Raw genomic sequence first — 13,955 nt, 5'->3', positions numbered from 1 at the left:
TCTCTGGGAGTGTAAAGCTATCATATGAAATAGGATAAAGTCAATCGATGAGAAACTTCATTATTTTTTAAACTTAGTATTTCTTATGATTAGTGAAAATAGGATATAAGCTTTCTATGTGTTCCGAACATTTGAAAATAGCTTAACGTAGGCCACTTCATACGACAATATTTGGTTAACAAAGCTGAATAGCGACTTATGAACTTCTATATATTTCAAATATATGTATACTTATATTATCATACACCTGATTTTTTTTGTTGTACTCCTCTTCTCTTCTCTCCCTCTGTCATAAAAAATAATCCGCCTACCATTTTTTAAACCCTTTTTTATACACTCCCGTTACACTGAAAAACAACAGACACACGACGACGACCACCTTTTCTGCTCTTGATCCGCTGCTCTCGTTTCTTACTTTTTATTGGTGCACAAAAATATGGCCGACCAAGAGGATCAGCGAAGCAACAAAAAACCAACCAAAACAATTCAAAAAAATCTTAGAAAAAACGTACGCACGCATGCGCCGCCACACCGCTTACGAGAAGTAGCTGCCACAAAAACATGCCACGGCAAAGAGAAAGGAAAAAAACTATATCACCTAATTATTATTGGCCATTGTTTAGTAAATATTTTTTGTGTTTGGTGAACCGATTTTTTTGTCCTGCGGCAGTCCTTTTTTATGATCGTCCAACAAAACACACAGAGACTCATAATTTTTTTCCTACTTTTAAACTAAAATTCATGTTAAAAATATAAAAACAGCCTAGCCACCAATCCCAGTGATTATCGCGCACTAATTATCGTCGAAATGCAGGTCAATTTTTAGTACCGTTCCACCGTTGTTGTTGCTGCTGCTGCTAAACAATGACTTCTTCTTCTTCTACTTCGTGCAAATGGCCTTGTTTTAGTTTTCGAAAATTTTTAAAATTGTTTCTAAAAATTAGAACATTTTTTGCATTGTTTTACATATTTTAGTGTGTGTGTGTGTGTGTGTCTGTCCGCATGTCCGTGCATCTAGGTAGAATTTTTATAGAACCCAGGAAAAACATTGAGCGAATTATGTATGCAGAGCAGAGCAATTTTTAAGTGTCGTGGAATTTTTATTGGTTCACATTTTTGTCAAAAGGCGGTCATAAAAATTATAATTTGCGGATATGATCCGCGCATGTGTCGGTGTGTGTGTGTGTGTGTGCATCCGTGCCTTTTTTGTGCCTTAGTTTTTCGTTTCCTACAAAAAAGATGCTCTCCTTGTATTAGGAAAGTAGATCAATTTTTTTGTGTCGCGTTTTATGGCCGGTCTAGTTTCCTTTTTCTCCCCGTGTGTGTGTGTGCTCTGCTCTGTTTCCTTTTTATGGCTGGCCAGGCCCATCCATTCCGCTGATGAGGTGACCTCGCGCTATTTATTATTCTAATGTTTACGCTTGACCGAATTGAATTTTCTTGATTTTTTCTGAACTAATTTTTCCTTTTTGTGTGCCTTTTTATTGGACAATGGCCCTGGTTCGCGGAATTTGTCCTGTCGTTTTGAGGACCAAAACTGTAACAGGAAAGTAGATCAAGTTTTTTGTTTTCCGGCCATTGTTTAGCGAAATTTGTTTTAGTTTCGAATTTGTGTTTTTGTTTTACGGCAGGCATTTTTACCGGGAATCCGCTAAATGGCCATAACGCTCCGCTCTGTTTATTGTGTTCTGCTCTAATTTTTTTACATGCATATTGAATTTTTTCTCAAAAATTTCACGGCGGCTCATAATGACATTGAGCGACACTGGGTCGGCGGTCATACCTGTCCCACCAGATATAAACAACAAAACAAAAAAAAAACAATAAGCCCTTAAAATCATAAAATCGCTGGGCCTTTGTGTTTTTTGCTACAATTTATTTTTATTGGGCCATCGCTTCGTGCTATAAGGGGCAATTGCCGTTCAATACTCGCGCCCTTGTTGCTTTTTTGAATTCAATTATTGTCGTGCCCGTATAGGGAAATGTGCGATTTCCATGGAAAGTCGGCCGTCGACGAAAACTGACTTAATTACTTTTTCCGTTAATTTCCATATTTGTCGCCAAGGACCGACCATCATGCCGATCGATACGACACTCCGTTTAACGTTAATTTAACTTTTTGAGAAAGTGTTAAACCCCTTTTCTGGTTTCCAGGCGTCATTGCCTTCGCCTGGAAGTTGCTAAATTCGTGGTATTTCGGTTTTCGTCTTTAACTCGTCGATCGATCGGTCATTGCCGTTTTTGGGATGACATGTCCTTGTGTCTAACATTATGTGACAATTTTTCTTGTTCGGATGTTATGGAAACAACAGAAAGGGGTTTGAGTTTCTGTGAAATCAATAAACTTATGTCGAAGTAATTTTATAGCCTCCGTATATTGGTTTCATGCCCTAATAAAAATATGTAAATATGACCATAGACGCCATGACTGATACAAAAAAATATATATGTATGCGTGTAGGTCCTTGAATTTTAAAGGATACCTTATGCAAGGTTAGATTTTATGTGTAATAAATTAAGGTTTTAGAAAATTGGGCGTGATTTTTACAATCGTCAAATGACTCAGCCCTTAGCGGATAAAGCTAAATGTATCCAAATTTTGATATACAAAAAAATTATATTATGGAATCTAGATATACGATTTTTTTTTTTATTTCTAAAAATACAAATATAAAAAAATATTTTTTTGATGAAATGGCATGAAAAATATTTTCCCCAATAAAAAAATTATAATATTTATATCCCACGCAACCATAGTGTAAGGCTATTAAATGTTTTTGAGGCCCCAAGAGTTTATAGGGTCGTCATTAGTCTTAGGTCCCACTTTTTTAGTATACCTTTTGACATAGCTCGACAAGCTAAGATACGATCCAGACATGTGTGTTCGCCCGCACACTCTTTGAATAAAAACGGTATTCTAGATATTTTCAAGAATTAAAATAAAATCAAATTGTTTATTAAATTCGAATATATTACTTCGAAGTCATGCATTTTTAAAAGACATAGAGGGCGTATCTTTTTATTGGATACTAGCATATGCCCGCTACTTCGTTAGCGAATGTGGGAATTGTTTAAAAACCAATACCGATCGTTATTAAAATGTTATAGTACCATTTACAACCTATGTTATCTTATAGTACGTATTTGCAATCCTACGTCCATCTGACCGCAACATAAATCTAGCTTTACACTTAATTCGGCTTCATTTATTATCCTTTTTTTAATAATACTTATTTCCAAATTTCAAACACCATATCTATCATAATTCCAAATTTCAGAATTCCAGCTGTATCTGTTCACCTACATCCGAATTTTATCAAATTTCGTACCATTTAGTACGCATAAGTATAAATTTCCACTATTACCTACATCATGCAATCCAAGGGAAATCTTATTACTCAATTGCAGGATTCCAGCTCTATCGGTTCACTCTATATTCAAATTGTACCAAATTTAGAACCATTTAGTACACTTTAGTAGACACATCTTACACCCCCATCAGTGATAATAATTTAAAATTTCAAAATTCTAGCTCCATCGGTTAAGCCAAATCCAAATTTGATACCATTTAGTACCAATTTCTAAAACTTCCTACTTCCCAACATTTATCATAACTCCAAATACCAGGATCCCATCTCTATAAGTTAGTCCTAAATTCAAATTGTACCATATTTAGTACACTCCAACAGTAAACTTATTTCTAAATTTCAGTATGCCAACTCTATCGGTTCACCCAAATCCACATTTGGTACCATTTTGTAAACATTAGTACAAATATCCATAACTTTCTACATATCCCTACACTCCAATAGTAATCATAATTCCAATTTTTAAAATTCCTGCTCTCTATCGGTTCACCCAAATCAAAATTTTCTGTACCGAATTTAGTACACATTAGTACAGATTTCCAAAACTTTATACATAGCTCAATTCTACACCTCAATAGTGATCCTAACTCCAAATATCAATATTACAGATCTATCGGTTGATACTTATCCTCCCCTTACAGTACGTACAGCGGTACTGTTAATATTTAATTTTAGGATTCAAGCTCCATTTGTACCTCCAATTAAAAATTGTACCAATTATAGTACCATGTAGTACTTTTCGTATACAAACCATCTCCTTATATCGATTCTACAACTCAACCTTTATTCGCATTCCAAATTTCAAATTTACATTGTAGTACTTTTCGGATACTTATATTTCGAATGTCCGAAAAAAAACCCTTTGCTACATCTATTCTATACTCCATCCATGACCCTCAATCCAAATGTCAGAGTTCTGTCTGCACCGGTTCGCCAAATCATAATTCGCCTTTTCATAATAATCGGTCATTATTAAGCGGGTCAAATGGACCCAGACTTTTGTGTGAAAAATGACAAAATTTGTATTCCTGAGCGTATATATTTACTCCTGAAAGACATAGTTCCTAGAAGTTAATAGAATATCCAAGAGGAGTTTTTGACCATTGACCGGATTGACTCCGGTTGTACCTCCCATATAAACCGCATCTACCGAATTTCGGTATTTTGGAGAGATTCATCACATTTTTCAATCGAATTGCCAGTAATTTTATATTTTCAATTCTCGTTATTGAAAAATATTCAATTTTAAGGATATTATATTACCATATTATTTGGTATTTTGGCATGGGTTTCAAGCAAATTGACTGCAATTTGATATTTTGAGTTATCATTGGGAGCCAAATAGTTCTCACATACGAGTACCATCATTATTTGACACGGGTTTCTACCAAATTGGCTCTAATTTGACACTTCGAGTTCTCATTGGGCGCCAAATTTTTCTACAAAACATGATCAATATCGATCCATGTTTTAGTATATATTTATTTTTGGATATAATTTCCCAATACATAGGTTCCCGATCGATATTAGCTCTACAGAAAATCCTGCTCATGGTAAAGGGTGTAAAACGTTCGGCCATGCCGAATTTAACGATGTTTTCACTTCATTTAACAGAAGTATATTGAAGCGATTTGATCTCTAAATTTAAGGATGATTTTTCCCGTATGAAAAAAATATTCCATATATGATTCTTCCAATTCTAAACCAAAAATATTTGTAAACCTGTGAGCGATATTTGTACTCTCCTGGATCCATTTGACCCTCTTCATATTGACCGATTATCATGGAAAGGTTCTTTTTTTATTCCTTAGTCAGATCCCTATCTCAATTTCATTGTGTCCACAATGAACACAATGAAATTGAGATAGGGATCTGACTAAGGAATAAAAAAGAACCTTTCCATGATAATCGGTCAATATGAAGAGGGTCAGAAAAACAGACAGAAATAAAATTTAATACCAAAAATAATAGGGGTCTTATTTGGCCAGAACTCAGCCTACATGCAAAATGTCGTGACGATTGGTCCATAACTGTGTTTACAAATTATAATGGACAGAGAGACCGACGGACACATGTCTATATCGACTCAGCTAATCGAGATATGCCAATCGGTGTACTAAAAAGTGGAGCTAGGACCAATATATCGCGGTGTTACAAACTTCTGGGGCCACACAATAATACCCTGACAACATAGTTGCGTAGGGTATAAAAATCCACGCTTCTTTCTTTCCCTTCAAAAATAGTTTTTATAAATCTTTTGTTCTTTTGTTCAGATGCCTAAAAAAATATTCCCGGAAAAGATCTTTGTGTCTTTTGTTCAGAACCCAAAAAAAAAAAATCTTCACAAATCCACGTCTTCATTTGGTCCGATGCCTACAAAAATATTCTTTAAAAAATCCTCGCTTCTTTTGCTGCAATCTCTACCAAAAGAAGTCTTTAAAATCCCATCATTGCAAACATATTCATATAAATCTAGGCTTCCTTTGTTCAGATCCCTCAAAAAATATTCATTAAAAAATTAAAGATTCTTTTGTTCGGATCCCTCCAAAAATATTCTTTAAAAGTTCTCGCTTCTTTGAGTCCAATTCCTACAAAAATATATAGAAATATCCACACTTCTTTTGATTGCATCCATCCAAAAAATTCTTTAAAAATCCACGCTTCTTTCGCTGGGATCCCTCCAAAAATATTCTTTAAAAATCCACGCTTCTTTTGTTCAGATCTCTCAAAAAATATTCTTTAAAAATCCACACTTCTTTTTTCAGATCCCTCAAAAAATATTCATTAAAAAATTAAAGATTCTTTTGTTCGGATCCCTCCAAAAATATTCTTTAAAAAATCCACGCTTCTTTTGTTCGGATGCCTCCAAAAATATTCTTTAAAAATCCACGCTTCTTTCGCTGGGATCCCTCCAAAAATATTCTTTAAAAATCCACGCTTCTTTTGTTCAGATCTCTCAAAAAATATTCTTTAAAAATCCACACTTCATTTGGTCCGATGCCAACAAAAATAATCTTTAAAAATCGTGCATATTTTGTTTGGATACCAACATAAATACCATCTTCTCCAAAAATACTCTTAAAAAAACTGGTTTTTTGGTTCCAATCTTTTCCAAAAATATTCTTTAAAAATCCACGCTTCTTTTGTTTAGATCCCTCCAAAAATATTCTTTAAAACTCCACGCTTCTTTTGTTTAGATCCCTCCAAAAATATTCTTTAAAAATCCACGCATCTTTTGTTCGGATCCCTCCAAAAATATTCTTTAAAAATCCACGCATCTTTTGTTCGGATCCCTCCAAAAATATTCTTTAAAAATCCACGCATCTTTTGTTCGGATCCCTCCAAAAATATTCTTTAAAAATCCACACTTCTTTTGTTCAGATCCCTCAAAAAATATTCATTAAAAAATTAAAGATTCTTTTGTTCGGATCCCTCCAAAAATATTCTTTAAAAATCCACGCTTCTTTTGTTCGGATCTTTAAAAATCCACGCTTCTTCGCTGGATTTTTCCAAAAATATTCTTTGAAAATCCACGCTTCTTTTGTTCAGATCCCTCAAAAAATATTCATTAACAAATTAAAGATTCTTTTGTTCGGATCCCTCCAAAAATATTCTTTAAAACTCCACGCTTCTTTTGTTCAGATCCCTCCAAAAATATTCTTTAAAAATCCACGCTTCTTTCGCTGGGATCCCTCCAAAAATATTCTTTAAAAATCCACGCTTATTTTGATCAGAACCCTCCAAAAATTTTCTTTAAAAATCCACGCTTCTTTTGTTCAGATCCCTCCAAAAATATTCTTTAAATATCCACGATTCTTTTGTTCCGATCCATTCAAAAATATTCTTTAAAAAACTCATGATTCTATCCCTCCAATAGAAATGAAAATCCTCAGACTCTTTCTATAAAAAAAAATCCTAATCTAAAAATTATGATCCATAACCTAAATTTCCGAAATGTTCTCCCTCCCCAGGATCTAATAATTTTTCTCATCAGTATCTATAATATCGCAACATTAACACCCAATCCTCTGGAAAAGGCATTTGCACAAAATTAACACATACTAATGTGTCAACCCAACAAAAACAAGCAAAAAGCCAAGAGGTCAGGTCAATTTTTTGGCCACTAAACCATATTTTGACCACCCATGTGTCACCAAGACGCATTTTTTTCTTCCAAAAAACAACAAAAAAAGTTGATAATTTGACAACAAATTTTTAAAATTCAAATCAAACCGAGACGGATATGGAACAAAATAGCGAGGGAGGACAACAATAACAACAATGGATTGGATGGAGAGATAGTCGTCATATTGTTGTTGACAAACAAATACAACACCCCTACAACAACAACAAAATAAAACATTATTTGAAAACAAACAACTAAGGAAGTACTAAAAACAAAAATTAAAACAAAAGCAACAACAAGAATGGCAGCAGTGCGGAGTCGTCTCGAAGTAGTTCTTTAGTGATTTTTGAATTGAGCCATGGAACGAAAAAAAAAACAACCACACATGTACATACATGCCACACCACTTATAACAAGACAAGAGACAGACGGACAGACAGACACGCAGGATGGTTGTTTATTTGGCACAAAAAAGGCAAGAAAGGAAACTCCTTAAATGTGCCGACCACCACCAACCACCAACAACAACAACTGCAACACACACAGCACTGCAACACCAACCGTAACGACTCAATTTGTCTAAAGATGGCATTTAGCTGCGGACGTCCTGGGGTTTTGTTGCTCTAGCAAAACGAAGCCCAGAAAGAGCGAGAGCGGTGCGCTTTGCATTTTTGGACACGAATTTGTTCTGCTTGCCGAAAACAGGAGTAATAAACCAAAATATTATGAAAACTCCTGCTGTTCCCTGCCAACCTTAACCTCGAAGACCTGCAGAGTTCTACGATTTTTTTGTGGTCGGAACCCTCTTGGCGTAAAAATGCAATTCCTAGCAAGCCTAGGAAGAGTGAGTGAGAGGGGGCGAAGAGAAGAACATTCAATCTTGACAAGAATGAAGAAGAAATTGGCCACGATGCTGCTGCGCGTTGTGGTGTGGTGACGCTACTGCTACCAATTTTTGTGGATTTCCAGCCGAGTGCAGTTGCAAATTGTTGTACCACCATCGCCGCCAGGAAGATATCAACAGCGACGACAAGGACATTTTGTGTTTTCCTTGTGTGCTTCTCTTCGGTTGGATCTCACTGGGCATATCAAAATGATATTCATTTCTTTTTGGTTGGTTGGTTGGTTGGTTGGTTGTTTGTCACACAATTTGTAATGCTCTTCGTTTTGCTCTTCGTCAGCCTTTTGTTTACATCCTTTTGGATATCAATATTTTGTTCCTTTTATCCCTGCCTACTCAGACGAGCTGGTAGTACCTTTGCGGTTAGGAATGTCTGTCTGTACGTCTCAGGACAAATATTTACCACGAATAATTTGTAACGCTTCGCCGGGACTGGGCATAGCTAAAACGTTGACAAAACATTGATATCTCCATTGCCAGGGGCTCGGTGGAAAGCTGAAAGAAGCCAGAATAAATACCAACCATATCAAACCGAATTTGACTACTCGTTGCTCCGCCATATGGTACCTGTGGAGTTCAGGTTGTTTTACTCCCTCTTTTTTTTTGTCAATTACCAGTTGGAGTTGTTTAAATATTGTGACCAAATATCAGCTGGAGATGGCTTATTTTTCCTTCATATATTCGATGCTATTTGTTGTTGCCTGACCTACATGTCGAGGTTTCCTGGTAAGTGGAGATTCAAAGTGACATTTAGTGTAGAAAAAGATTTTCAGCATAAAAGTGCTATTTTAGAAGAGCTTCCTCGCAGTAATCGGATGAACCCTACAATAATGTAATTTAAAAAAAATCCACGCTTCTTTATGGCATTTTTATTCTGATGCCTTCAAAAATATTCTTTAAAAAATCCAATATTCTTGGGTTCCGATCCCTAAAAAAATATTCTTTAAAATATCCACACTTCTTGGGTTCCGATCCCTACAAAAATATTCTTTAAAAAATCCACGCTTTTTAGGTTCCGATCTCTACAAAAATATTCTTTAAAAAATCCACGCTTTTTGGGTTCTGATCCCTACAAAAATATTCTTTAAAAAATCCACGCTTTTTGGGTTCCGATCCCTACAAAAATATTCTTTAAAAAAATCCATGCTTCTTGGGTTCCGATCCCTACAAAAATATTCCATAAAAAACCACGCTTCTATCCCACTCCAAAAATACTTCCGAGCCCTCCAAAAATATTCTTTAAAAAATCCACATTTATATTCCTCTAGAAATCCCTCCGATCCCTCCGAAAATGCTTCTGATCGAGGACTATTTTTTATGTTCTCGGAAGACATTTTTTTTCTGTTTTCAGGATGTCGACGATGTTTACAAGGGATTATTGCTGATATGAGGAATATTCCTAGACCCAGAATATCCCTTAAAAAATCCATCCGTCAATTGCATATCTCCTAGGAGAAACTTTGATTTCCCGTTTTTTGGAAACAATTTCTTATATCATATTTTGTTTACTTTAAATTGGAACAACTCGTATACCGAGATCTAAAAAACTAGGGGCCTCGTATTTTACTTATATGGCTGGCATGTTCATGACGTCAAAAATATAAAAATCTTCACATTTTTCAAAAATTCCAGCCGCCCAGAATTTGTTAGCAAGTAACCAGGCCCCCAAAAAATTATTTTTTGCATCTGGCAACTTCCTACGTAATTTCCAAAATTAAAGCATACTTTCAGGTGCCAAGATTTTTGCTCATTCGTGTAGAGTGTTACCATATTTACATTTTCACAAAAAAACTTTCAGGCGCCAAGAAAATTTTATTTTTTTCCGTCTGGCCAATTGCTAGTTATTTCTGGGCGCCTGATATTAAAAAAAAAAGTTTTTATTCAGCATGCACGTGAGTGACGTCACAACCCAAAGTTACCTCCATACTTGCACACTATTTACCAAGTATATATATTTGTAAATAAAACATATTTTTATTTTAATATTATTATTTTCTTTTGTATTTTTAATTTTATTTATTATATTTACTGTATTAAAGGTGTATATAATTTATTTTATATAAAATATATTTTTTCACTCTTTTTTCTGCATTCGCTTGTAGCAGCCAATTATCGTCTACGTTACGTCTTCCACTAACTGCAGTTGAATGTCGATAAATCGATTAGTTGAAAATCGATCTATGCAACCCTAATATTTACGTGTCACCTGTAGTCTTCTCAGCCATTTGAACAGGAGCCTTGTAATTTCTTAAATAAATAAACAATTAACAAATAAAATAAATACAATTTTATTTAAATCAATAAAAAATTAAGACAAAATGGTAGATGAATGCACCAAAAAGACTTTGAGCAGTATACCGCTGCTACAAACCCGTGCCGGACCCCGTGACAAAGACATATGGGTACAACGTCTGAAGGAAGAATATTTGGCTTTAATTAAGGTTCAAAAATATACAAAAATTATATCAATCCAAATGTTTCCAACATTACTATTAACAAAAAACACTTTTTCTCTTTATATTTATTTTAGTATGTCCAAAATAACAAAGAAAACGGCTCCGATTGGTTCCACTTGGAATCGAACAAAGAGGGTACCAAATGGTTTGGCAAATGTTGGTACATGCATAATCTCTTGAAATATGAATTTGATGTGGAATTCGATGTGAGTAATGGATTTATGTGTTATTTGGTTTTTGTTTAATAATCTTAATAAATGTTGTCCCCTTTAGATTCCGGTAACGTATCCTGTCACCGCTCCCGAAATAGCCCTACCCGAATTGGATGGTAAAACGGCGAAAATGTATCGTGGTGGCAAAATCTGCTTAACGGATCATTTTAAACCTCTGTGGGCACGTAATGTACCGAAATTTGGTATTGCACATGCAATGGCATTGGGGGTAAGTTCAATGAAAAGTGTGGCTGCAAAAAAATGTTGAGACCAAATCTACAAAATAGAACATGTTGCTACTAACGAATACTTATATTTTCTTTAAGGCAACTTTTTAGAAAAGTCTGAAATTGCTACAATAGGAAGTCATTTGTACCATTACAAAAAATTAGTATGTGTATAACATACAAAAGGAAAGGATAGAATATACTTAGAATCAATTTCTGGGTCAATTGGTGCAAACTTCGATTAACTTCCTAAAACAAAAATTTAGAAAAGTGTATGTTATTTCAAAATTCCTTGTAATGTAGAATGCATAACGGCGCTAATCTTGATTATTCAAGAAAGATTTTTTAGATATAAAAAGTTATGATTATAACAAGGATTTTTACACCCCCCACCATAGTATAGAGGGTATATTAGTTTTGTTTTTCCGTTTGTAACGCATCGAATTAATCATTTCCGACCCTATAAAGTATATATATTCTTGATCATTGTAAAATTCTATGACGATTTAAGCATGTTCGTCTGTTGTAATCACTCTAGCGTCTAAACGAATTGGGATAAATCGCCAAAATTTTGCATAGTCGTCTTTTGTCCGCAGGCAGGTCAAGTTCGAAGATGGGCTATATCGGTCCACGTTTTGGCATAGCTCCCATATAAGGGTACCCCCCAAAGTTTCGGTACTTTTAGGTTCTTGAGCACGTTTTTCAACCAAATTCTTTGTAATTTGGTTTTTGTAGTCGTATATGGTAACAAACCTCCATCTTAAAAGACTTGTAAAATAGTAGAACATAAGGTTTGAGAATGAACTATATAAAACCTCTGGTGATGGCCTTATAATACTGGAACCTCTAAATTGCAGTATTTTGGGGATGTTCCATCCTGCCATGCGTCGTCAATATCAGTCCACTTTTTGGGCTTTTTAGGAAAAACATCCACATAAATTTTTGAAATTTGTATTTCATGTATATCGGCAGGCACTACTCAATATATTGAAAATTCCTGAAGGGAAGAATTGAGATACATAACTAAAATATTGGGTTCGAAATTGACATATATCAGTCATTAATTAGGCATAGCCCTCATATAATGATAACCCCTAATATTCGCTAATTCCTACACTACGTAATCAATATGGTCCCCCTTTAGACACAGCCTCATATGCAATCGAAATTGCAGTAGTTTGAGGATTTTTACTCTACCATACGTTATTAGTATCAGTCCACGCTTTGGGGTTTTCAGATTTTAGGAAAAATCCCCATTGCTGAAATTGTTTTGTAGAATTATCGGTATAGGTTCACTTTTTGGTATTTTCCCTATATTTTCATTTCAGGTAGTATACCTATGGTGGAGGGTATCCAAAGTACGGCCCGGCCGAGCTTCTTAACACTTTTTCACTTGTTACACTTAAATTTAAGATTTCTCAAAAGGTCGAAGTGTACCCTGAAGGCCTCAATTTTGTCCTCTCTTTCGTCCGTCAGTCTATCCAAGTCGGTTCAGATTTAGATATAGCTCCCATATATATTTTTGCCCGATATGCAAAATTTGCACCAAATATATACCCAACGTTTATTCAATTGAGCTGAAATTTTCCACAGCCTAAATATCATGTTTTAAATTTGGACCAAATTGGTTCAGATTTAAAATATAGCTTCATAAATGCTTTCGTCCGATTTCAAGCTAATTGGGAAACAAGAAATCGGCTCCAACCGTCTTTGATATTTTCCTTACTTGTTCAATATTTTTCCTGAGGTATTATAGATATTATTTTATTATGACCTCAGTAAAAACTCTGTACTAAAAGATCTTCAGATTTTGTAATATGTAAGCAAATCGGGTGTCAGACGTTTCACAAAAAATGGTCCATATTTTAATTTATATATATATAATAAAATGATAATAAATTAAATACTAATAAAAAATACTAAATATTAAAATTAAATTCTAAACTTGTATTTTTTTTCTATTTCTTTTCCAGTTGGCTCCCTGGTTGGCTGTTGAAGTTCCCGATTTAATAGAAAAAGGTATTATAACCTACAAAGATAAATAAGCTGCACAAAACGTTCCCAGCGTTCGAGCAATTATTGTTGATATTTTTTAAAAGCCCCCACAAAAAAACGGATACGGAAGCAAAAAAAAAACTCCACAGATATTTGTTAACCTTTTATAGGTTTTTTTTTTTGTACGCATGTTTGCTTCTTCTTTTTTATTCATATTTAAATAGTTATAATTCTCCGGTTGAAAAATAAAAAATTATATTTCATTTTTGTAAATATTTCAGCTGGAAAAATGTTAGAAGAATAAAACAAAAATAAAAACAATGAAAACACATAACTAAACAATAAAGAACAAAATTTTGAAAAAAATAAATTTGAAATTGTTTCATTTGTTTTGCAACATTTTGAAAAATTCAAAAAAAGTTATTGAAACGACAAAAAACAAGTTTTATTATTCTCTGTATATGTTTATATTTTTCAAAGAGTTGAGCATCTTTAGAAGAGTAGGATTGATAAAAAATCAATGCTTTAATAGTCCTCTATCAGTCGTTAAAAAAATCCTTTAAAACTCTGCCGTAAAATGCAGTTATTCTGGCATTTTTCGTTAAAATTAAAAAAAAATAAGCACTAAAATATTTATTTTTGTATTTTTTCCCGATACACATAAAAACTA

At 34.2% G+C, this 13,955-nt stretch overlaps 1 protein-coding gene across 1 annotated transcript; it reads left to right on the top strand.

The window, feature by feature from the left end:
* The first annotated feature begins 10,700 nt into the window (after positions 1–10,700).
* Positions 10,701–13,335, top strand: LOC133324248 (ubiquitin-fold modifier-conjugating enzyme 1). The gene is made up of 4 exons (XM_061533096.1): positions 10,701–10,836; positions 10,926–11,057; positions 11,125–11,292; positions 13,264–13,335. Exons 1-4 carry the CDS (start codon positions 10,714–10,716, stop codon positions 13,333–13,335), a joined length of 495 nt encoding a protein of 164 aa, XP_061389080.1. The 5' UTR covers positions 10,701–10,713.
* The last annotated feature ends 620 nt before the right edge of the window (positions 13,336–13,955 follow it).

The sequence above is a fragment of the Musca vetustissima genome, unplaced genomic scaffold (assembly GCF_032173495.1).
Source record: "Musca vetustissima isolate MV318-11 ecotype Yass unplaced genomic scaffold, APGP_CSIRO_Mvet_v1 utg14495, whole genome shotgun sequence".
In the NCBI taxonomy this organism is placed as follows: Eukaryota; Metazoa; Arthropoda; class Insecta; order Diptera; family Muscidae; genus Musca; species Musca vetustissima.
Note: the sequence above shows the minus strand (reverse complement) of the source record. Positions and strands in the feature narration are given on the sequence as shown.

Coding starts and splice junctions, on each gene's coding strand:
- LOC133324248 (XM_061533096.1), top strand. CDS start 10,714: ATGGTAGATGAATGCACCAAAAAGACTTTGAGCAGTATACCGCTGCTA. Junction 10,837..10,925: donor AATATTTGGCTTTAATTAAG/GTTCAAAAATAT, acceptor TATTTATTTTAG/TATGTCCAAAATAACAAAGA. Junction 11,293..13,263: donor CACATGCAATGGCATTGGGG/GTAAGTTCAATG, acceptor TTTCTTTTCCAG/TTGGCTCCCTGGTTGGCTGT.